This window comes from Rhinolophus hipposideros (assembly GCF_964194185.1).
Source record: "Rhinolophus hipposideros genome assembly, chromosome: 13".
Classification (NCBI taxonomy): domain Eukaryota; kingdom Metazoa; phylum Chordata; class Mammalia; order Chiroptera; family Rhinolophidae; genus Rhinolophus; species Rhinolophus hipposideros.
The window spans coordinates 33745938-33769606 of record NC_138059.1 but is presented as its reverse complement, the minus strand read 5'-3'; the positions used below and the strand labels follow the sequence as shown (position 1 = coordinate 33769606).

Here is a 23669-nt window from a genome sequence, read left to right as displayed (position 1 = left end):
TTATTAAAGGTTTATTTTATGCCATCTTATAAATATCTGGAATTATTTACATTTTTTGGTGACATTTACTTTCAAATACACTTCCATTATTTTATAGGAATATGGGTGTCCCCCAGGACTGTAAAATTCCTGCTTACTGGAATTCCTCTCTCTATCCAGGATGACTAATACATTGAATGAATTAGTGAATAAACGAATGAATGAATTTAAGAGTTGACCTTTGAAAATGGCAAAGTGCAATTAATTTCAGAGTTTTTTTGGTGGAAATATAAGATTTAATAAAAAAGTAGTTTTATTCTTTTAAAATGTTTTCTCAGGATTAAAACAATATAAATACATCATCATCAAACAATGCTGTTTATCCTCAAAAAATAAGTCCTGATGCAGCTTTAATCTCCAAAGGATTCAACTTAGGCTATTAATTTTCTGGTCATAAACTATGTGATGCTTTTCTTACTGGATGAAGAATTTGTTTTGCCTGTAGGCAAAGAATAACAATGTGTTGGTAGGACTTCAAGTTTAGACTATCATGAAATTCTCAACAAGTCCTTCTAGTTCTTAGATTTGATTGATGACAGCTGTGATAGTTAAACATGTTGGACAAGTAGGAAGACACAATGACGCAAGCAGGTGACACAAAATATGACAGACCTGAGGAAGGCTAATCAGAATTGGAAAGCCCAGTCCTACGGGTTGATGGAGGTCAGGGGTAAGGGGAGCCTTCCAATATAAGAGAGTAGGGAGTTTAGGGGAGAACATATTGAGTTCAGTTTTTCGAGAGGAACCTATGGAATACCCAGGCAGGGATGAGTAAGTAATAATTGGACAGATGAAAACAGAGATCTACAGCTCAGAAGAGGAATGGGAGGAAAATGCAGTTCTGGATTTGGAAGTCTTTCTAAAGGCTGATGGTGGGGTGGGCACTGAGATCACCCTAGAAAACCTGGATGAATATTTAGCGTTCATAGGTAAGAGTGGTTGGCAGAACAGAAGGAGGTGACCGCCAAGAGCCTGGGATAGAAGAGTCAGCGAGAAAGAGGAGAAACAAAGAAAACAAATTGAGGAAGCCAGAGAAGAGAGCAGGTCAAGGAGAAGATGGTGGGCCACAAGTAAATGCTACATAAGGTTCAAGAAAAATCAGGACCAGAAAAAAAAAGCAATTCCATTTGGCAATTTGTGAGTTGGGATCTGCTAGATTATAATGATTAAGGAGTGAACAGGAGCTGAGAAAGTGGAGGGGAATACAATTTTTGGTGGTGAGTGGAAGGGAAATAGGATAGTTTATTAAAGATTTCTCAGAGAAATCTAAGTATCTTTCTGAGTAAGAGAAAGGAGTACAGTGGGAGATACAAAGAGAAAAGATCTGTAACCATTTGTGTTCCAGTGGACAGAATTATATATCAGAGATGATAGGATACATAGAATTCTTGTCACATAGACTAGGAAGTGCCAGACATAATACCGTGCAGTTCCTACTGCAATATCCTGAGTTACAGTTGGAGCAATGTTCACCAGTAACTATGTTCCTGCAAATGCCAGTGTTACACGTTTAAATACTAGGTGTAGGGCTGGCCTGGTCGCTCAAGTGGTTGGAGCGCCATGCTTTTAATGTCGAGGTCGCCAGTTCAATTCCCACATGAGCCAGTGAGCTCTGCCCTCTACAGCCAAGATTGTGAACAATGGCTCTCCCTGGAGCTGGGCTGCGGTGAGCACACGGGCCACCGTGTGCTGCCGTGAGTGGCCAGTGGCCAGCATGAGTGGCGAGCAGCCAGCAGTTGGCGAGAGCTGCTGTGAGCTGCTGTGAGTGGCCGACCGAGGACTGGCGGCCGATTGCCTCAGCCGGGGGAAGTTCAAGGCTCATAATACCAGCGTGGGCCAGGGAGCTGTGTCCTATACAACTAGACTGAGAAACAACGCTTGAACCAGGAGTCGAGTGTGTGTGTGTGTGTGTGTGTGTGTGGGGGGGGGGGTTGAGGCAGAAGAAGGGGGGAGAAAAAAATAAAACAGGTGTATAAAGTAGGATAATACTATTTCACCTGTTTTAATGGCAAAGGACTAGAGCAGATAGCTTTTTGAGGCCACATCTAATCCTAAAAATATATGGCTTTGTGTGCTTTGATTCTTTTTACTGAATTCACAACTATTTTACCAAACCTATTCTTGGTTAAATGCTCATCTAGACTATCCCAATTTTCTTCTTACTACCTGCCCTCCTAGAATATTCTTAGTCTCCATCTGACTTCTGTAACAAGTTACATACCAACCATTTCAATCATGTTCTTTATATCCACTGGACATAGCCAATGCTTCAAATAGTGGCTTCACATTTCTGTATCAGCCCATCCCATTCTTTCTTTCACATTTCTCTCATTATGTCCTACAGCTGTCTGCTTCTCCACAGAAAATCTGTTGCATTAGTCTCAATAAGTACTTTTTTGAAGAGAATATCTTGAACAAATTACAATGAAGTAAAATATGTCTTTAGGTATTTCCTTTTGACCTGGGAAGAGAGGGTTTGGATTTTTTTTTTTTTTTGTCCTAAAACATGTTGATCTAAAATTAGCCAGATTAAATGTTGTGGAAATTGTTCTAGTGATGGGTGACCCCCAAGGCCAGGCTACCTGAGGACCTAGGTGCTTCTATTGCTGATTTAGTTTTTCAAATACATTGGTATTGGTCAAATATATTTATATTTTATTGAACTATTAATGATGAGAAGAAAAGATATTAGTTCTCCAACATGTGCATGTACCAGTGGTCTAGATAACAGTTTCTGCGACAGTACAATTTTTAGAATTCTTACCCCATAGATCAGGAACTGCCAACCAACAAAGTAATACTGTATTGTTCTTGCGGAGATAGCCTGAGTTATATTTGGAGCAAAGTTCACCAATAAATATGTTCCTGCAAATGCCAATGTCATACCTTTAAATAAAATTGAAAAGACAAATCGATTTGAAGAGGGACATTTAAGTCTTTTTGTAGATGCAAACATTTCCTACAGACTGAGCATTACTTGTAAAAGTGCCGACATTCCTCCCTAATAAAATCTGATTCATCAAACCATCCATAGATAGCATTATGAATTTACCTGAAGGCATTATGTTTAAAGGGGCTTACGGGCCTGGGAATGGATGGGGCAGGATATAACTTCTGATTTTTCTCTGTTGTTCCAGATGAATCCTGGTCTCTCCGGAGCTTTTCCCACAGATGGGGAGATCAGAGCATGTGCATAAGGAGACATGAAAACACATCCAGCTGGCTGTTTGCTTGCATGTGAGACCAGTAAGTGTACTGGATCTAGGCCTAGATGGCAGAGCCCGGAGTGGGGAACTCCATCACCTGACAATCCACCCTGCAATGACTCATCCTTGGAGCCTTTGTACACACACACACACACACACACACACACACACGCGCGCGTAGGTGATTTTACCCTCTGAAACTCTGGTAAATGAGCACCTTAATCATTGCCATTTATTGGAGTTCCGTCAGCAGAAACAAAAATGGTGAACACTGACTTTGCTATAAGATTTATTTAATCCAATTTAGAACCTAATATAGCTTAGTAAAATCCCATATAATAAACCTATAAGGAATGTGTTATTGTCACCACCTAAAATAATGGTGGAAGGGAATGTGTGTGGGAGTAGCCACAGAAGGAGGAGTAAAGGAAGGACTTACCCTTCCAAATAACACTGAACACTGCATATTTATTAATAATTAGCAGACTGAGAAAAAGTGACATATGTAGCATTTTTCAAATGATACCCGTGAAAACATAATTCAACTTGTTTCATCACTGAGGTCACCACTGTCATATACATAATGTACAACCAGCATTGACTCCAACCTGAAACAATTTGGTTTCTCTATCAAATCTCACAATTTGAAGACACCAATTTCCTATTCCTCTTAACCAAATGATTTAGAAGTTTGAATTCTGGTTTTTGAGAACAAAGAGCATTCGATTTTTCACACAAGCTAGACAATAGCTGCTCAGGTTATTGTAGAAGCTATAAAATAAGTCTTCCTCTAATGCAACAATTTATTCTGTAACACTTTGTGAAGACAAATTATATGCACAATTTTAAAAGATATTTCTAATGATTTTTTTAAATGAAAAACAATATACATTATTAAGTATGATAATAAAAGGAAAATAATAAATACCATATATAAGAACTTGGGCAAAATTATTGGTCAGCCTTGTCTTTGCTTTTGGAAAAAAAGATCTTATAATTGGTCAACATTAGATTCCTAGGAAGAAGAGATTTTTTTAAAAGCTTTTTAAACTTGGAATAGTATAGCAGAAAAAATGCACTGAAAACAATTTAAAAGTCTCAGAGACTTCCAACTCTCTAATTTATATTGAGTTCCTTTGCCAGTGATTTATCTTATCTAACTGTATCTAGTGTCAATTATATATCTTTTTTTAATTTAGTTTTGAATGGGTAACACATGTATATGGTAAATTTAAAAGACACACAAGGGTGATCAGTGAAAAGTTAAATCTCTCTCATGTCCTTATTGTCTACTACCCTGTTTCCCCAAGAATAAGACCTAGCTGGACAATCAGCTCTAATGCATCTTTTGGAGCAAAAATTAATATAAGACCCGGTCTTATAGTAAAATAAGACTTGTATTGTATTGTATTGTATTACATAAGACCGGGTCTTCTATTATAGTAGAATAAGACCAGGTCTTATATTAATTTTTGCTCCAAAAGATGCATTAGAGCTGATTGTCCAGCTAGGTCTTATCTCCTTGGAAACACGGTAGTTTCTCTCCTCAAAGATAACTACTGCCACTAGTTCTTGAGAGTTTCTTTCAGAGATGTTTTATGCATTGTGTGTGTGAGAGTGTATGGGTTTGGTTTTTTACACAAATGATATTTACACACGTTTAGTATCTTGCTTTATTTCTACTTAACAGAACATCGTGGAGAACGTCTTACATGAGTTTATGTAGGGCGGCCTCATTCTTTTTAAGTCTGCAAAGGATCCCATTATATGGAAGCAGTGTTATTTATTTAACTTTCCAGTGTGGTCCATTTCACATCCTGGCACATCCCTCCCAGTTTCACATCTGCTTCCACATTTGCATACTTGTGCCCATTTCTACCAATATAGATCTTCACTGCACCTCAAAACTCCTTAAAAAACAAATAAAATGACTGATGGTTTTGCAAATATACTTTCAAAGTTCTTTTTTCATATGTATTATTTGATCTGTGAGTGTAGTAAATAACTCTATGGCAGCTCAGTAGGTCATACATTCTTTTTAATAAGTTTAATTTCAGCTACCTCTGACAATTACAAAGGCAGTGTGGATAGCTGTTACCTGTTACATGCTTGTTTATTTGGCATCACTTATATTTTTCTCTATGACTATCTTCTTTGTGTATCATGTGCAATTTTCCTTAAGTGTTTATAAGTGTTGAAGATAGTCATTGGCAGTTCCTTCAAGAAATTTATTTATATGCTACTTTTTTCTAAAAATGGCATGAGATGTCAGTTCCTACTATTTTTATTTCAGTTAAGCCATGAATATTACTTCTTTTGAAAGACACAGATTTCTGACTTAGAAAACTTGCTAGTTCATCTTCTGCTGGCCTATTTGCCCAGAGGAGTAATCTGGAAGCATAAGATACTGCAGAAAGGGAAGCAGCACTTAACATGTTCTTTGCCCATGGAAATGGTTAAATTTCAGGTCAAGAATTAGAAGTCGATCTAAGCTGAAACTGCTCCCATGGAATTCAAATTTCACTGCTATTTGCTAGCTGGAAGCTATTTATCCTTCTGTGACTCAATCTTCTCATCTCTAGGTACAAATTAACTTGTCATACTTGCTGTACTCCAGGAATTTGGCTCTGGAAGAGGCCAGTCTGGGGGGCTGAATGTGTCTGAAAAGCTCACGTGAAGGGCTGATGTGACAGAGGACCCTGGGACAGAGTGGCCTGAGGATGCTGATTGCCAAGAGTCAAAGGCCATCTGAGTTAAGCTTAAAAGTTAATTCAAACTTGTATTTCTAATGTTATAGTACAGGGATCATTAGGGACTGCCACTGGGGCTGTCTCTAAGGGGATGACAATCCAATTTGAGAATGGAAGGGCTGAACAGGAAGGAGCAGTCTGGCCCCTAGTGAAGACTCCCCCCCACTGGTCTTAAAAGAAAACAGAACAAAGGAAATGATATAACAGACCACAGTGAAGAAACACTAGCAGCTCTATGTTTGCTACCTACTGCTAACATCAGGGAACTGGTGCACAAAGCATCAAGGTCTGGATGTTGGCAGGGACCAAAGATAGAACAGCTGTGGGAAAGCTGCAGGTGGGAAGCAACGACTGGATTCTAGACACGACTATAGGGATGTGGCCCCACCCGCTAACCTCATGCTCAGACTTGCAGCAAATACAACTCAAGTCACTTAAGAGTCTACAATGATCTGGTGAAAGTTTCAGATTTAGCATGATACAATATACAAATATTAATAAAATCTCTTCGTGTAAACTTGCCACATGTGTGAAACAAGTAAACAAGCTCATTCTTGCTCTTTATAGTAGATAGAGCAGGTATTCTGTGGGAGGGCATATGTCAAGGCAGGGCAATCATTTTTTTTAAGTGATATTCTTAAAACTATTGATTTCGTAGACAAGTATGGCTGACATGAGAGTTACACTGTGATCATTATCATACTGTAATGTGATGATTATAACTATGATAGTAATATTAGGTTGGTACAAAAGTAATTGTGGTTTTTGCAATTGTTTTTAACCTTTTAAACTGCAATTACTTTTGCACCAACCTAATAGGTAACACTTATAAGCACAATTCTCATTGCTTTATATAACTAACTTAATCCTTAGAACCCGTGAAAAATAACTATACTATTATGTTATTATACTATTATAACATATACTATATGTATATCGTATAGCATATATTGTATAATATTGTAGGAGGTATGATAAAAACATGGTGAATGTTTAAATTAAAAAACTTTATTATAATAAAAGACACATTGCCATTAATCCCCCTCAAAATACTCCCCCTCACTTCAAACACACTTATCCCATCGTTCTTGCCACTTTCTAAAGCAGTTCTGGAAGTCCTTTTTTGTGAATGTCATTAGTTGCACCTGCCGTGGCTGCCTCGATGTCCTGAGTCGATTCTTTCATGGTCATTTTGACTTTGGGGAAGAGCCAGAAGTTGCATGGTGCCAGATCTGGTCAATAAGGTGGATGAGCACACGATAATATTTTTATTTGATAGAACTTGCCATACCAGAAGCGATGTGTGACATGGAGCATTTTCATGATGGGAGATGATTTACGGCACACTTTAAACACCTTCTCTCAAAAGTAGTTCACACCCAACTGAGTGCATCCAATAAGTTGAAACTTGACACACACTGTTACTAAGGTTCAATGCGTCACTTCCCGTATTGAAGATCCCTGCCTTTCCGTTGGATGGCACTTGGCAGCAGCATTCACTGTATGCTTTGATCACAACGTAAAGGCTCCTGGTCACACATCGCTTCTGGAACGACCATTTCTGTCAAATGAAAACATTATGGTTTGCCCTCATCCACCTTATTCACCAGATCTGGCACTGGGTGACTTCTGGCTCTTCTCCAAAGTCAAAATAACCATGAAAAGTAAATGTTTTGAATCGATTCAGGACATCGAGGCAACCACAACAGCATAACTAAAGACACTCACGAAAGAGGACTCCCAGAATTGCTTCCGAAAGTGGCAAGAATGATGGGATAAGTGTGTTTGAAGTGAGGAGTAGTATTTTGAGGGGGATTAATGGCAATTTCACTGTAATAATTTTTTTTTTAAATTTAAACATTCATCGTATAATTTGATCACACCATGTATACTACCAAATTATTACTATCCATATTGGGCATATTAGGAAATTGAGTCACAGTGGGAATAACTATCTTGTCTGGGATTTTCTACCTGAGTGGAGAGCTTAGATTGGAACCTAGGTAGCCTATTTTCTTACCGATTACACTCTCATGCCTCTTGTGTGCATAGAGGAGCAGGGCTGATGAATGGAAAACTCAGGGCGGTCATTCACATTGCAGTCTTAACAAGTGGTGCCCCCTGAGTTGTCCAGAGCATCCCTACAGAGCACAGAAGGAATTGACTCCTCCTGGCAGTGATCCTTGACTGGCCCTCAGGTTCCTTTAGAAGAGCATCTCCAAACTGGTGTTCCTTGGAACCAGTTTTATAAGATGGGTGCTCCACCAAAAGAGGTCACAAGTCAAATCTATTTGGGAAGAAGTGAGTCAAACAAACTTAAATAGTTCTTTTCCTGGAAGACCCTTCAGATCCTCAATGTGTTAGAGTTCTTTGTGGATCTCCTAGAGGAGGATATGGTTGCAATATTTTCTGAACATATTTGACCATTTATATCATCCTAAGTAGTGTTTTGAGGAGTCTTTTATACTTTGGGAAACGTCTGACATTTAATTGGATCCAGCTGTAAGACTGCAGCCTCTGCTTCAGGAGGCTATGGCCATTCTGTTGTAAAAATCTCCTGTAGATATTTGTGACTGAGAATGAAGTATAAAAGTGATTGAAGGGAAAAGAGCTAGAATCAGGCTCCTTCTGATGCTTCTGTTCACTGGCACCGCTAAAACACTGAATTCCTCATCTATGCAAGCCTTATTCTAAGATCTACTTCCACAATTCTTTCTCAGTTGACATCTGATTTCCCAGCCCACCTGTCCCCTTAAGTAAAACCTGAGATCTCCTTTAATTTTGTCCCCACTGCCCAGTTGGATGCCAACTAATGTTAACTGTCTATTGTCTAACTCCTGGAATCTGTCTTGACCTGACTTCTGGTAACCTTAAGAGTTTTTTAATATTCAGCTAACCTTTCTCCAACCAAGATTTATTTCTGATTCTCTTTGTCTTTGCAATATGTCTCCTGTTCAATGGGGGTCCAGCTATTACTTTTGTGGGATACCAGGAGTCACAGAATAAACTGGACTCTTTAACAGCAAACCATTTGGAATGTTGTTCCCTCTCCAGATTCCTCAGGCTTATGGCAGCTTAACTTTGAAGGAGCCCTGAATTGAGAAGTCTCAATAATGTACTGACTACAAATAGTCCTGAACCTGCCATCAAAAAGTCTGCCGTTCTTGAGGCAGTTTTGAAACCAAAATAGCCCATCTGTCTTCTCAACCAGAAATGATGGTTTGTTTGGCTAGATTAGAGTTCTAGATATTGGCCCCGAACCAAGCTGACCTCTGGTGTGGGAGAAGGAAAAAAGAAGATACTCTTCATCTCACTATTAATCTCTTGACATTTTATCTGGGGGAACCATTTATAGGTGACTTGAAGTAATTAAGTTACTAGTCTCTGGGGAGTGCTGATGAATTGACTGCAATTTTTATTTTGATAATAATACTATCTGGACTTAAATCAAGTAGTATCTCACAGACTATTAGATTCAGTATTTTTGATGACTAAGGGAGAAAAGAGGAGAAAATAATATCGTTTTTGGCTGATTGAAGGGGAGAGAAATCTGGTGCTTTTTTTAAAGGACAAAAATCATTAAAATAATTTAAAGTTATTAATCCACTAAGAATCAGAGAATAGTCCAAATCCTGTCATTGCATTAATAATAGTTGGCGATTCCTTTCAGACATAGTTTTTGTGAGGTCATTTTTTGAGGCTAGTGGTGAAAAGCTTCATAGCCACAGAGCAACATTTGGCAATAAATTAGTTCAGCTTGTTCCCACATGGTCCAAAAATCTTCATTTGTTCCATCCTGAAAAACAAACTTTCATTTGCTTGAAGCAGGGAAAAATAAATGATTTTCTTTTGCACATTTTGACAATTTAATTTTTTGCATGCTTATATGTTAATCTTTTTTTTTTAGAAAAATACCACTAACTGTTCTTTTCCCTGCTTGGTTTTAGTTTCTCTAAAGAAAAAAAGACATGTATTTTTCAGTTTTTAAAAGAAAGAATCAAATTTTCTCAAAGCAACAGCAATACAGGAAAAAAGAAAATACCCGTGACTTAACATACTACGGAATAAGGTTGGGGAAAAAAGTATTTCCCTAAGTAGGAAGTGGGTTATTACACTTCAGATCATGATAAGCGTATAAAAGTGCTGTTGGAGGCATAGATATGAAATAGGTGACTAAATCCTTATTCTTAATGACATTAGATTAAAGTCAAGAATTGATCACTTCTAACTAAAAAAAAAAACAAATGTGACATCACTTATATAGTCCTACTCAAAAAGCATCAAGTTAGGAAGGCAAAAAAACCCAAACTAGAGCTGTGGGAAATGTTGTCTGGATTACTAAAGTTCTCAAAAATATCCTAATCAAGGTTTCCTCTGATGAACCAGTAGAGTGTAATGGTGGGTGATGGTGGTAGTAGTAGTAATGATAATAACATATAATATTACTGAGCACTTTTTTTATGTAATAAGTACTTTTCTAAAAGTTTTACATACATGAACTCATTTAATCTTAGGAGGTAGGTAATATTTTAAAGATGAGGAAATTGAGGCTTAAAGAGATTAAGTAACTTTGCAAAGGTCACACAGCTCTCTGACCCTAGAGACTCACCTTCAACCATTACACTATCGTTCTGTCAGGCTGCCACTATTAGAATACTGGTCCACCACTTATTAGTTACAGGACATTGGGCAAATTATTTAATCTCTCAAAGTATCCGTTCTGTAAAAGGGTTGTTCCTGTATTTAAGTGAGATAGTTCATGTAAAACATAGTACTTAGAAAGAGTAAATATTTAATAAAGGTTAGCTCTTATTAAAATAAGAGAAATTAGCAAAGAATCAAATAATTAACAGAGGTTCTTTTATTTACTTGGGGTGTGTGTGTGTGTATGTGTGTGTGTGTGCATGTGTATATGTGTGTGTGTTTCCTATTCCTTCCTTATATCACATTTTTAGTATTACCTCTTGGGAATGAAGTTGGTCATAGAAATGATGACAATTATATTAACAGGACTTTACATTTGTCAAAATACTTCTGTGAATTATCCAATTAGATCCTTAAGACAGCGTCCTATATTTGTCAGCAAACTGAGGCTTAGAGAAGCTAAATAATATTATTTTGGCCATACAGTTGACAGTAGAAGTTGAATCCAGATTTGAACCCATGAGAGTGAGTTTAATTTACATCCTTTGATGTTGAGCCAGTTACTTGCTTTTAGTAATGCTTAGTTGATCTAAGTGTATAATCAAATCATCTGCATATACTGATATTTCTACTTCTTCCTTTTCCACAGTTATAATTTTCATTAATTTTTTTCCTAAACCTTACTGGTAGCAGTGGTAGTACAGTATTAAATAGACACTGTATGTACCTTTTTGCACCTTTGTTAACACTTCTCGTGTTCTTCCTTCTGTATGCCCTCCTCGAAATGCTTGGATGTGGCCCATGCCTGTCCTATCCAGCCGTCAGAACTGATTCAAATGTTACCTCTGCTACAAATATTTTTCTCTGAGCTTCCCAGCTAGAGTACTCTCCATTTTAAACCAGTGGTTCTCAACTGGGGGAGATTTTACACCCTCCTCCCTCCGGGAACATTTGGCAATGATGAAGTCATTTTTGGAAGTCATACTGGGGCAGAGGGTGGGTACCACTGGAGTCTAATCAGTAAAGGCCAGGACGGAAGCTGCTAAACACCCTACAAGGCACAGGACAGACCCTTACAATGGAGAACTATCCAGCCTAAAATGTCAGTAGTGTTGAGGCTGAGAAACCCTGTTCTAAACTAAAGGCTGCAGGCCTTAAGATACATATTATTTTCTGCTTAAAAAACTTTTTTATGTATATATTTTATCATCAACTGTATTATTTGAGGACAGGGATGCTGTCTTAATCACCTTATTATCACTAACGTTCATGATAATTATCAAGTTTTACTTTATATTCATCTGTATTACTTCATTAAATACCTTAGATTAATTTAAACATTAATTAACCATTAACTACAAATTACATATTTTAAATAAAACAATTTAAAGTTTCCTGAAGACATTTGATAAATAATATAGGACATTAATTTATAAAACTCAGGCATTGCTCATTCTTATTTCTGATTCCATACAACTGCCCCAAATGATCCTGCAAACCATAATATATAAAAAACATAGTACAGAAAAATAATATATTTGAAAAGAGACAGTTCACAAAGGAATGCATTTAGAAAAACATTTTAACCATGAAAAATTTGACAATGTTGACGAAAAATTCTACTAGCAGAACTAAACTAAGAAGGAAAAAGAAAAAGTGAGAACACTTTCAAGACACTAGGCTCAAGGGAAATATGATCAAAGAAAACAAATGCTCAGCATAGCAACACTGGTGTCATATTTAAAGCTCAAATTTTAAAAATAAATGTGATCTCCTTGGAAGTGAGCAGACATTGTTTTATTTCAAGTGCCTAAAGTATCGTATTCATTATCATATATCATCAGCAATTCAGACAGGATTTTGTCAAGGAAGAAAATATGAATCTTTATAATCCTTCTCACCAATGATATTCCCAATAAGAAGTAGAAGATATAATCAATATATAAAGGTTTTGCTATATAACTAATCTTTCCTACAGCCAGGAAGACTACTGTTAATTTCCATTAATAGCTATATTTCTAAAGAAAATTTTGAAGAGCAAAGTTGTATGTTACTTTTGGAGAGTGCTAAATACAAATTAGGTAGTTAACTGGTGCATCTAATTTTTGTGTGTGGTTTTCATTTTTTTTATATAGTATTTTCATGCAACAATCTAAAAAATACATTCTTTGAAGTGAAATACTCTATTAGGTAACAGATTTTTTGGATTTTATTACAGTCATAAAATTTCATAAACTTCGTAACAATGTAAAATAATAATTTGCTGTGGTCAATAGTATAGGGAGTGGTCACAATGAAAATGGAAGTATTTCCCATGAAGAGCAGAAGGCAACTCCAAGACAGAATAACATTCACCCACCTCTAAGTGAGATTATATCCACTTCAGTAATTTGTTCCCAGTTTTTAAAGCACATATTTTTTCTGGATAATATTATTATTTGCTGATCAAGCTGTGCTATAATTACATGAATTAAAGAATTACTTACCTAGTAAATCTGAGACTCTCAAATTTTCTTTCAGAAACATAGCAGAAATTATGGCACTACCTAGAAAGAAAATGGCTGTTAGCAGAGTTTCCAATATAAAAACATAATGCAATGCCATTTGAAAGGAGTTAAGCAGTTTGTGTCTTAGGCTTAACAACTGTGTCCTGGTCAGAGACACCCAGCAGCTGTGGCTGTCAAAATGACTTCTTTTCTCCTTGTGGTGGAGGATACATGGAAAGTGGCCTCGGTTAAAATGGCCTTAGGACAGTGACTGGGATAGTGCCTGGTACAGAGTGAGGGCTTAATAAAAGTTTACTAAATGACTAAATGAATAGAAAGAAAGGGGAAGGAGAGAGAGAGAGAGAGAGGGAGGGAGGGAGGGAGGGAGGGAGGGAAGGAAGGAAGGAAGGAAGGAAGGAAGGAAGGAAGGAAGGAAGGAAGGGAAAGGCAGAAAGAGTAGCAAGGGGTAGAAAGGCAGAAAGAGATAGAAGGGAAGGAAAGAACAAAAGAAATGGTGGAAAGAACAAAGTCTTAACTTTAGATATATCCCAAACTGAGATTGTAAGTTGGTGCAACCCCTATGGAAAACAGTATGAAGTTTCCTCAAAATATTAAAAATAGAACTACCTTATGCCTCAGCAATTGCACTTCTGGGTATTTACCTGAAAAAATCCAAAACACTAATTTGAAAAGACACATGCATCCCTATGTTCACTGCAGTACTATTTACAAAAGCCAAGATATGAAAGCAACCTAAGTGTCCTTCGATAGACAACTGGATAAAGAAGAGGTAGCGTAAAAAATACAATGGAATATTACTCAGCCATAAAAAAGAATGAAATCTTGCCATTTGCAAAAACAAACATGGATGTACCTGGAGGGTATTATGCTAAGTGAAATAAGACAGGGAAAGACAAATACTGTATGATTTCACTTATATGAGGAATCTAAAAAACAAAATAAATGAACAAACTGGAAACAGACTCAAAGATACAGAGAACATTTTGATGGTTATCAGATGCGAGGGGGCTTGGGAGGATGGGTGAAAAAGGGAAAGGGATTAAGATGTACATATTGTCAATTATAAAAAGTCACAGGGATGTAAAATACAGTATAGGGAATATAGTTAATATTGTAATAATTATGTATGGTGTCAGACTTACCAGGTTGATACTTCCTAAGTTATATAAATGTCTAATCACTATGTTGTATACCTGAAACTAATATAATATGGTATGTCAACTATAATTGAAAAATACAAACAATTAAAAAATATATATATATATATATATATCCCAAACTGAAACTCATTTCTCATCATCTCCTCCTCTAATCCCTATTTCTATGATACCTCTATTAAGCACCGGAATCCGAGGATTCTTCCTAGTCTCCCCCTCCTTCACACTACACATCCAACAGGCTACTGGGTCCATTAAGTCTGAATTTCACTATCTCTCAAGTCCACCCTATACTCTTCATTTCATTGTCACTGTCCCAACTCAGGTCAGCTTCACCTCAGGGTTATATCACTGTAACAGCTTCCCACTGGGGCCTCCCATTTCACTACCCCTTCCCCACAGCACCACCAGCATAATCTGTCTAAAATGCAAATCTAATGTCAATCCACAGCTTTAAAACCTCTTAATGACTTCTTGTCACGTACAGGATAAAAGCCAAACTACTGAGTATGACATTCAGACAGCCAATCCTGACTTTGCTCCTGCCAGTTTTCTCACATCTGCCCTCGATCTCTTTTATATTCTATGCCCACCCTTACCCAAACAGTCATAATTCACCAGAACCACCATTTAGTTTCATGCTAAAGGACTTTTATTTGTGCCATTCCCTATGCAACTCTGCCTCCATCCTCTCGAGCAACTCTAGACTCAAGCATCACCTCTGGACTCTCCCCTCCCCCAACCAGGTTGACCACTCCACACTTATGTGTGATACATAGGTAATACAGCTTTTTCATAAATTTTTTAAAAAAAACTGTGAGCTGAAAATTTCATTTGTTTGTTTTTTAAAGTAAAAACTAGGGAAAAAAATCATTATAAGATAATATCACCGTCTAGAGAAAACCACAGTTAATATGTTAGTATGTTCATTTCCCTTTAGCCGAGATCAAACTACAGTGCAAAATTTTTCAGTTCTCTCAATTACTATGTTACAAGCAATATGCCATGTCATTAAAAATTCTTCGTAGATAATAATGAGTCTGTATAATAATCCTTTTAATCAGTTAAAGTTGAATATAACTATAGCTGGTGTTCTGGCAATTGATTTAAAACAAAATAACAAATCTACATTGGAAACTCTCATTCAAGATAAGCTGGGATCCTCATATATTCTTCCCATCTTCTTCTCAACTTAGCTCTCTCTTGCAAGTTGAACTAAGTCCTTGCAAATTTTTTCTGGGCAGGTTACTTATAGGAATGAAGGTTTCACATGAAATAAACAGGGCTGGGAAATGTTCACTAAGCATGAATTTAATTGTGTGGCATGCTTTAAAACATTAAAGCAATATTTTATGTAGATAAATTAATGTATAGATACATAGCCCATTACAGTAAGAAATGCATTTGGGACAGGTGTAAAAATGTATGAAAATTTTGTTTCAGGTTTGCACCAAAATAATTCAGGGAAACTAATTTCTCATGTTAGAACATTAGAAAAGGTATAGAGACCAAGACCCGTATCACTGACTTCCTGTGTAATTAGGTAAGGAATATTTCCAATTGGAGGGAGACAGAATAACAATAAGAGATGGGTAAACTGCGGCAGAGGGAGCCTGGCTGCAGAGGCAGGGTTGGGCCATGGAGCAGCATCTGCCTGGGGCTACCCTTCACCTTGCACCCTACAGCTCATCAAGTATGGTGGCTGCAGACTGCATGTCTCCACACTCACTTTTAACTATCTTTTTACTCTGCCTGTTTGCTTGCTATCTAGCCAGTGACAAACAATAAATCGTCCTTTGTGTGTAAAAAAAAAAAAGGCAAAGTATCACTACACTAACACACACCAAATGCATTCCATTTTAACAATTCTTAAGATGACTATTTCACAGCAAAGAATTCCATTTAAGAAGGGAGACATTGGTTCCATGGAAGAAAGAAATTTGGGGGCTAGTAGAGACAGAGATAATCTACTCCAGGTCCTAAACATAACAATTGGGAAACTGAGGTCCAAAAAGGTTGTTTGTTTATTCATTTATATTATAGCAGAATTGGAAGCAACACCCTATTTCCTTATTTGAATCCAGAGCTCTTCCTAATAGACTACACTCCATTATCTCCCTTGAAGTAAGGAAAGTACAGTTTTCCTTTTCTTTTTGTTGCTAAACCACAGTTTCATAAATCATTTCACTTTCAGAAGGAAGAAGGAAAAATGTTATGCAGGAAATAATTTCATTGCTAAAAGCAAAAAGGACATGATTGGTAACAATATATTTGGACTACACTACATGTATCAAATTATATGAATTGCTATAAAATCGTTATCAGAGTTTTATGAAACACAAATATTCAACTTTCACTTTCTGAAAGAATGTATGTCTGATGCACTTTTATACTTTTTTCCGTTTTAAGAGGATATGAGATTTTCTACAAAACTTTTAGATAAGAGAATAAGATTTTAAGTTTTATTTATCTAGCAAAGAAAGTAATAAAAAAGAACATTCTATTAAGATACATTTACTTGTGACTCATTTATCTTGCAAAAACACGGTTAAAATGAGAGCTGTGCTGAGCAAAAAACAGTATCTGAGCAACAGCTAATAACATGACTTCTATATAGAGTAGTAAATTTTTAAAATGAGAAAAAAATAAACTGAAGTGCTCCCGTATATATTTACAATCAGAGATCTGTCAAACTCAATCCTATCTAGTTGTTGCTATAACCACAATCATTGTCTAATGAGCACTTAGAAAGAGGGAAAAACTACTACATTTTTATTCCCTAATAATATTTAATATTGAAAACTAGAAAGAACATTTCAAGATCAATAGTTTAAAAAGCATTAAACAGATTTGTACCAGGTATGATTAAAATATAGTTACTACTCAACATTTACCTCAGCTCTCACAGATGTGTGTACATTTTGGACTAGAGGCATTTTTGGGCAGAGATTCAGGAATATACATGGGTCTACACAGAAGAGTACTCCTGGACACTGGTCCACACAGAGTGCTAACAGACACAGGTCTACACGAAGTGCTGTGGACACTGGGGTTAATTCATTACACAGTGTCACACAGTGACTCCAGAGGCAAATACCAGACCTCAACGACCATAACACATTAAAAAAAAAAGGTGAAAGGCAGTGTATGAAAAATAATATACCAAAATTCAAACAGTGGTTATATAGGAATCATAACAGAATAAAAGATAGAAGGAATACTATCCATTAAGCAGAAAGGACAAAAAAGTTTCTTCTAGTATTTTCTTTGGTGCAAACAGTGCTCCCATGGGTCAATTTATTAATGTATTCACTTGGCCTTGAGCATAATACTTTATGATCAGAAAGAATCTCAGCAACAGTTATAATGGACTGACTCCTATTGGTGAGTCATTTATACTCTTTTCGGCCATTAAGTATCACTAAGCTTAGCAATCAGAATGGAGATGCTTCCTAATCAGGGTTGACAGAAGGAAACTTACAGATGAGAATTCTGATTTGCATTTCCAGACGAAAACAGATAAAGACGAAGCAAGATTTCAGTGGCTTCAGCTGAACCAGGTCTGGATGCAGGGGAGGGTGCCAGTCCCAAATGTAGGTATGTGCCCTGGTATTGAGCTTTCTAATGCTCCGATTTATTTAGGAATAAACCCTGAGTTTGTTCTTTATTCACCTCCTCTCTGACATCACTCAGGCTTGGTCTACGACCTGGTTGTTATTATGGAAGAATTCTTAGTTTCATGTGGGTGGCCAAGAGTTGGTGCTGTAAGAGCCATGGCAGGCCACAAGTGAGAGAAAAAGAAACAACTACAAAATTAATCTGGTGCAAGAAAGTTCAGTTACGTTGTACAAACTTGATTTCAATTTTCTCTGTAATAACCACTAATGAGGATTAGCAAATGAAAAGTGAAGCATCGACTTTCTATATGTTAGCAACTGAACTCAAGGATAGATTTTTACATGACTTTAGATTTTTGTTTCTATAGAATGGTAGGTAAATGGCCACTTTTTACTTAAATTCTCTTTCCCCCAAATAATAATTTTTTTAAAATTAAAGGTTTAATAGCACAGAAGAGAGTTTAATAACTATTTAAATATGTTGTGGTATGGCTATTTTTAAAAAACTTTGTTCACATTTACTTCTCCCTATTTTTTACCTTTTTATGATCCCTTCTTAAAAGGCAAATTTAACCCAAAGTTTAAAAACACCAATTACACTTTATTTAAATGTGATTATAGATATGATATTCTTATCTGATTTAACTGGAAAGAACAAAAAACCTTGGTCCACAGGTCACAAGCTCCAGTGCCTATAGGGGCCAGTTAGATAATCCTGTGAAGAGGGACAAATAATGAGGGTGATGGGCTGTGGCAATGAGGGGTATGGGGCTGCTGTGACCTGGAGAACACAAGATCAGTAAAAGGTGGCAGCTGTAATTCAGCCTTAGCCAACTGCAAGTCCAGGGCTACCAAATCTGATTCTTCCGAACAAAAATCCAGTTTTTGTGTGTCATAGTCCAATTTTTAAATATGGGAAAATAATTTGTACCCTTTAAAAGCATTGTTTGAGCCAAACAAAATATACCAGTGGCCAGATCTGGTCCACAGGCCACTGGTTTATGAACACTGATCTAGTCCACAAATGAAAATTTCATCCATTTTCCTTTCCTGGACATTCAATTTATTGCTTGACGTCTGTGATCTTAAGAGAACCCAGGGTATATGTTTATAATATAGGAAAGTAGAAGACAAAGAAGTAAAGAAAACTTTCTTTTATAAAAAAATAGCCCATGACATAAAAAGAACATATTTATATAATAAAGCTACAAACAGATCCTCACATGTAAATATCTGGCTTGTGGTTTCTGACCACATATAATGGTAACTTCATTGTACTGCTGAAAAGCAAACCACAAAAGCACTTTCACGTCAGTCACAATCAATCTTCAAACACGTGGACATGTTGAGCGTGCTCACAGGCTCAGTCAACACTAACTGTTCTGAGGTACTGACTGCTCCATAATTATCATTCTCTGTTAGTTGTAGAATTGTAGGGAAAACAATATGTCAATTACAATATACTACATGGAGTTAGGATTTGAAGATCTGTGACAGTTTGAAAAAGATTCCTGTACAGAGAGAAAAGTTGGCCTACCATCCACAAGAATAAAAGTGTCAAATAATTCATCTTAATAAAAAAAATTGCTATTGTCATTTATTGAAGAAAATGAAGAAATCGTTCATAGGTAATTTGCATAATTTCAAATGAAGAAATTTACCTGGATTAAGAACAATAACCTTTCTTTTCTACATTTTTCTTGATACACATTAATGATTAAACCTCAAAAGAAGTAAAAATGCTATCACTGAAAAAATTAACTCTGTATTATAAATTTAAATGCACATTACTTTATCAATAGCTGTTTCTCTAGAAATACTTTGTGGCAAACAACAAGGATGTGTGGAAAAGACATTTCAAATAAAGTTTTTATGTTTTGGAATGCTTTTAGCTGAGACTACGTGAGTAGACATAAAATGACAACTTCAGAGTTTTATTACACAGAGTTTTATTACATTTTATTTAGACTTTTTTTTGGGGACGATGTACTAAAGCAGACAGCTCGGTGAACCACTGAAAAAAAGGATATATATATTTTTTTGAATTATTTCCAACATGAAAATAAATGTCCATGTGAAGTGTCACTATCACAGGCAGCCCAGCCAGAGGTTTCGTCGAGGCTGGCACAAAGCACGGGGGCTCTGAAGGACTGACAGTTCACGGCACCTAGGTTTGTGGAATGTGACTGGTCACTCACTCACAGGTCTGTTTATGTTTCCTTTCATTTGTTTCTAATAAAAATCTTAGAGACCAAAGTTTCTGCTTGAGATGACTTCTTTGGAATCCCAAAAGGCCTCACCAGGGCTTTCTGGCTATGCTATGACCATCATCTAATGGATTATAGACACATTTCGGTTTAGCGCTTCCTAACAGCAGAACAGAAATACACGAAACAACATATATTCCCCATCATGAATTTCATTTTGAGCAAAAGCCAGCATGACAGAGAAAATTAAAGACGGAAAAGATTTATCAGCCACATGTCTCATTCTCTCATTGTCTCAGTGCAGTTAGTTTCCAATCTTAATCCAAATTAGCCCATGAAGAGGGTGATTACTTCTCATACAAAATTATTCCTGGGCCAAGGAGACTTGCTGTTATTGATTTTATCATTCCAGTTAATATTCCAAGTGTTTGATCTCATCTAACTCATCTCAAATTTAATCCAGTTATTACTCACTTCTATTCATCTGGGCAATAATTAAGTGAAATAAGTTTATGTGTCTCAGGTGGTACCTGGCATAGCGGATACACATTCAGTATTAGCTTCTTACCATTAACTATTTCTAAAGTATTGCCTGAGTTTAATTGGAAAAAGTTGACATATTCTCTGAACTCCTTTCTAATTACTTTCAATAAACATACTCAGAAGCAAGGAACTAAAAATGTCTGTCACATTCTGTTTCTTCCACCCTTCCTGCCCCTGCAACAATCTCCCTTCATGTCCCACTCCCTTGTCATCCTTAGACAAGTTAATTTTATACTGAGTAAGGTCTACCATGCATCTTCTTAATTCTATGTGGCTTCAACTCATTGGATTGTTGACAACTTCATTATTTTAAATCATCTCTCAATGCTTAGGCGTAGCATAGATCGCAGTCATGGGGATAAACAGAAAAAGGAAAACATTAAAGATAAGCCCACACTTTGTAGATGCATAAATAATCTAACTCAACTCCCAAAGGACAGGCTTATAAACCTTTAAGTATTTATAAGAGTGAATATTCAAGAGTCCCTTGTGATGAAATGTTTCACTATTGTGCTTTATCAGGAATTGAAATCTTTTAAACAAGTGTTTTTCTCTTCTAATACCCTATAACAGAACATCTTATCCTCATTTTATCAAAATTCAATTTTAAAACATTTCTATGAGACTGGACTATGTGATTTCCCCATGCCACACTCTCCTGGAAAAAGTAGACGGCAGGCATGCAGCCAGACAAGCACAGTCACCCGTTTCCTGGGTCGCAGTTGGATGGCCAGGGTGGCCACTGCGAGCATGATGAGAAATGCCAAAGGGGAGTGTAAGGTCAGAGCTGCTGTAGGCAGTGAACAGGTTGTGCAGTGCACAGACACAAATTTTGAGGAGGCACCACCCACGTCTCAGATTTTGTTGATTTGTATGGATAATTTTCTTACAGATGGCATCAGAATATCCTGGTCTAATAAAATCAATGTATTACAATAATTTACAGACAAAAAAGTACCAAGAGAAATGCCACCTTGTTTTGTAATTCACAAAAAGGCACCACATGGATGAGAGGAAGGCCCACCTAGGGTGCTAAGGGAGCAGAGAATCAGCATGAATAATTTAGTCTAGAAGCCAAGAAAGGTCTCCTGAGAAAGAGGGTTTAGCTGGGAGAAGATTAGCAGAAGTTCAAAATTTTAGTACAAGTTCCACAGGATATCCAACTTATTTCTTTTTACTAGATTTCTGGTATAATAAATAGTTCCTCAGAAAACACATTCTTAAATTGCAGTTAAACCTTTTAGAAGTCTGCCATTCAGCCTCTCTGAAGTTAATTAGTAAATGAACAAAAGTGCTATAAAACCAGGGCAAGAAGACAGAAAGTTGCACACACATCTCAGGCTGTTACATTTTTTTCTCTGACAAACTCCTGTCTGTTTTTTAAAAATATTTTTTCTTGGTAGGTATTTTCTTGGTAGGTATATTTTTTCTTGGTAGGTATTTTCCAACATGTTTTGGTAGGGACTCTGTGGAGGAATCAAAGGGACATTACTGCTTAATGGCTGAACAAATGAGCTGTGAGGATCCTGCTTTTCAGCTCCCCAAAAATTAACCATCACATAGATAAGAAAAATAAAAAGCATTTCTCAAATTGGTTCATCCATTTTAGAAAATTTAACCATTAGCCATCTTTGGGGGCATGGAAATAAACTTTACCATAAGAAAGTCTGTACTTTGTTTCTATGGTATAATAATAATAATCATTATTTTATAATATTATATATAATAATATAATAATATATAATATTAATAATTATATATAATATATATTATATGCTATATATTATATATAATATAAAATAAGTAATAATAAATAATATAATATAATAATTATATATTATATATAACATATATAAATTATATATAATAATTAATAATTATTATTATAAATCACAGTGACAACAGTTAGTGTTGTCACTGTGTCAAACACTGTACTACACATCCAACACTGTTCTTAGATTTCTGTGTTTACTTACTTCTTCCCCATGACAACTTCTGAGGTAAGAACTATTTTTATCCCCATTTTACAGATTAGAAGTCTGAGGCATGACTGGTTTAAACAACTTGCCTGAAACCACAGAGCGTTCCAGCAACATAACTGCGATCTGCACCCTGGCAGTCTGGCCCCAGAGCTTGCGCTCTTGACCATTCTATTACCATGGCTTATGGGTCAGGTATCCAGCCTATATTCTAGATGACACTGAAAATCCATTCATTAAGCTGTCTTAACTAATGGAAACACAAACACAAATCAACATCTAGAATCAACCACACTGCCAGTATAACCAGCATTTTAGATAGAATAAGCATTTGGAACTATTCTTCACTGACAAAGACCTTCAGTGAGAAAAGCAGTACAAAAGAACAAGGTAAGACAAGAACACAAGGGCTCTGACATTATCTCTTAAAGAGGTAGACCCAGGCCGGGCCGCTGAGGTCCAACTATGCACCAGGATTATTTCCCATTACCCAGCCCCCACTGCCAGGCACAGGCGAGTTCTCTATCCTGGCTGAGTGTCTGGGATGCTGTGACTGCTTGTGAGCACGGCCTTAAGAATACCCTAAAGGATTTTCTGCAGAACTGTTGTTTCTCGAGATGCTTCATATAAAAGCATCTTGTGGTCAATAGGTTTGGGAAACTTGGCCTACTGCCTCTACCTCGGAAAGACTGACAGTATGAATGGACCTATCCCAGGATCCCAAGAAGCCCTAATGACACCTGCACAACTTTTAAAATCTAATATTTCAGAAACTTGTTTGATTATGGAATCCCTTGTTGTTTTTTAAAACACCTATGAAAGCACCAGTAAAACTAGTGCTTGAGAAATGCTGCCTCTAGGTAGCACATCAGCGAGGAACACTAGGACACACACAGAGAGAGGGGGAAAGGATAAGAAAGAAGATTGTTTGAAGTAGGTACATGGGTAGAGTGAAAACTGAAATATCCCTAATGCTTACCATAGTGCTCCTTACATACTAGTCCTAAAAAATACCTGCTC

General features: G+C 36.6%; 1 protein-coding gene across 3 annotated transcripts in view; it reads right to left on the bottom strand.

The window, feature by feature from the left end:
- Window positions 1–23669, bottom strand: part of NIPAL2 (NIPA like domain containing 2) — an 82354-nt gene that overhangs the window by 22999 nt on the left and 35686 nt on the right. For 2 of the 3 annotated variants that reach the window (XM_081070939.1, XM_081070941.1), the window contains exons 4-5: window positions 13126–13185; window positions 2804–2925 (exon numbers count right to left, since the gene is read on the bottom strand). In XM_081070939.1, the coding sequence (XP_080927065.1) occupies window positions 2804–2925; window positions 13126–13185 (182 nt within the window). The remainder of the gene's footprint in view (window positions 1–2803; window positions 2926–13125; window positions 13186–23669) is intronic. The other variant, XM_081070940.1, reaches the window with a different exon arrangement.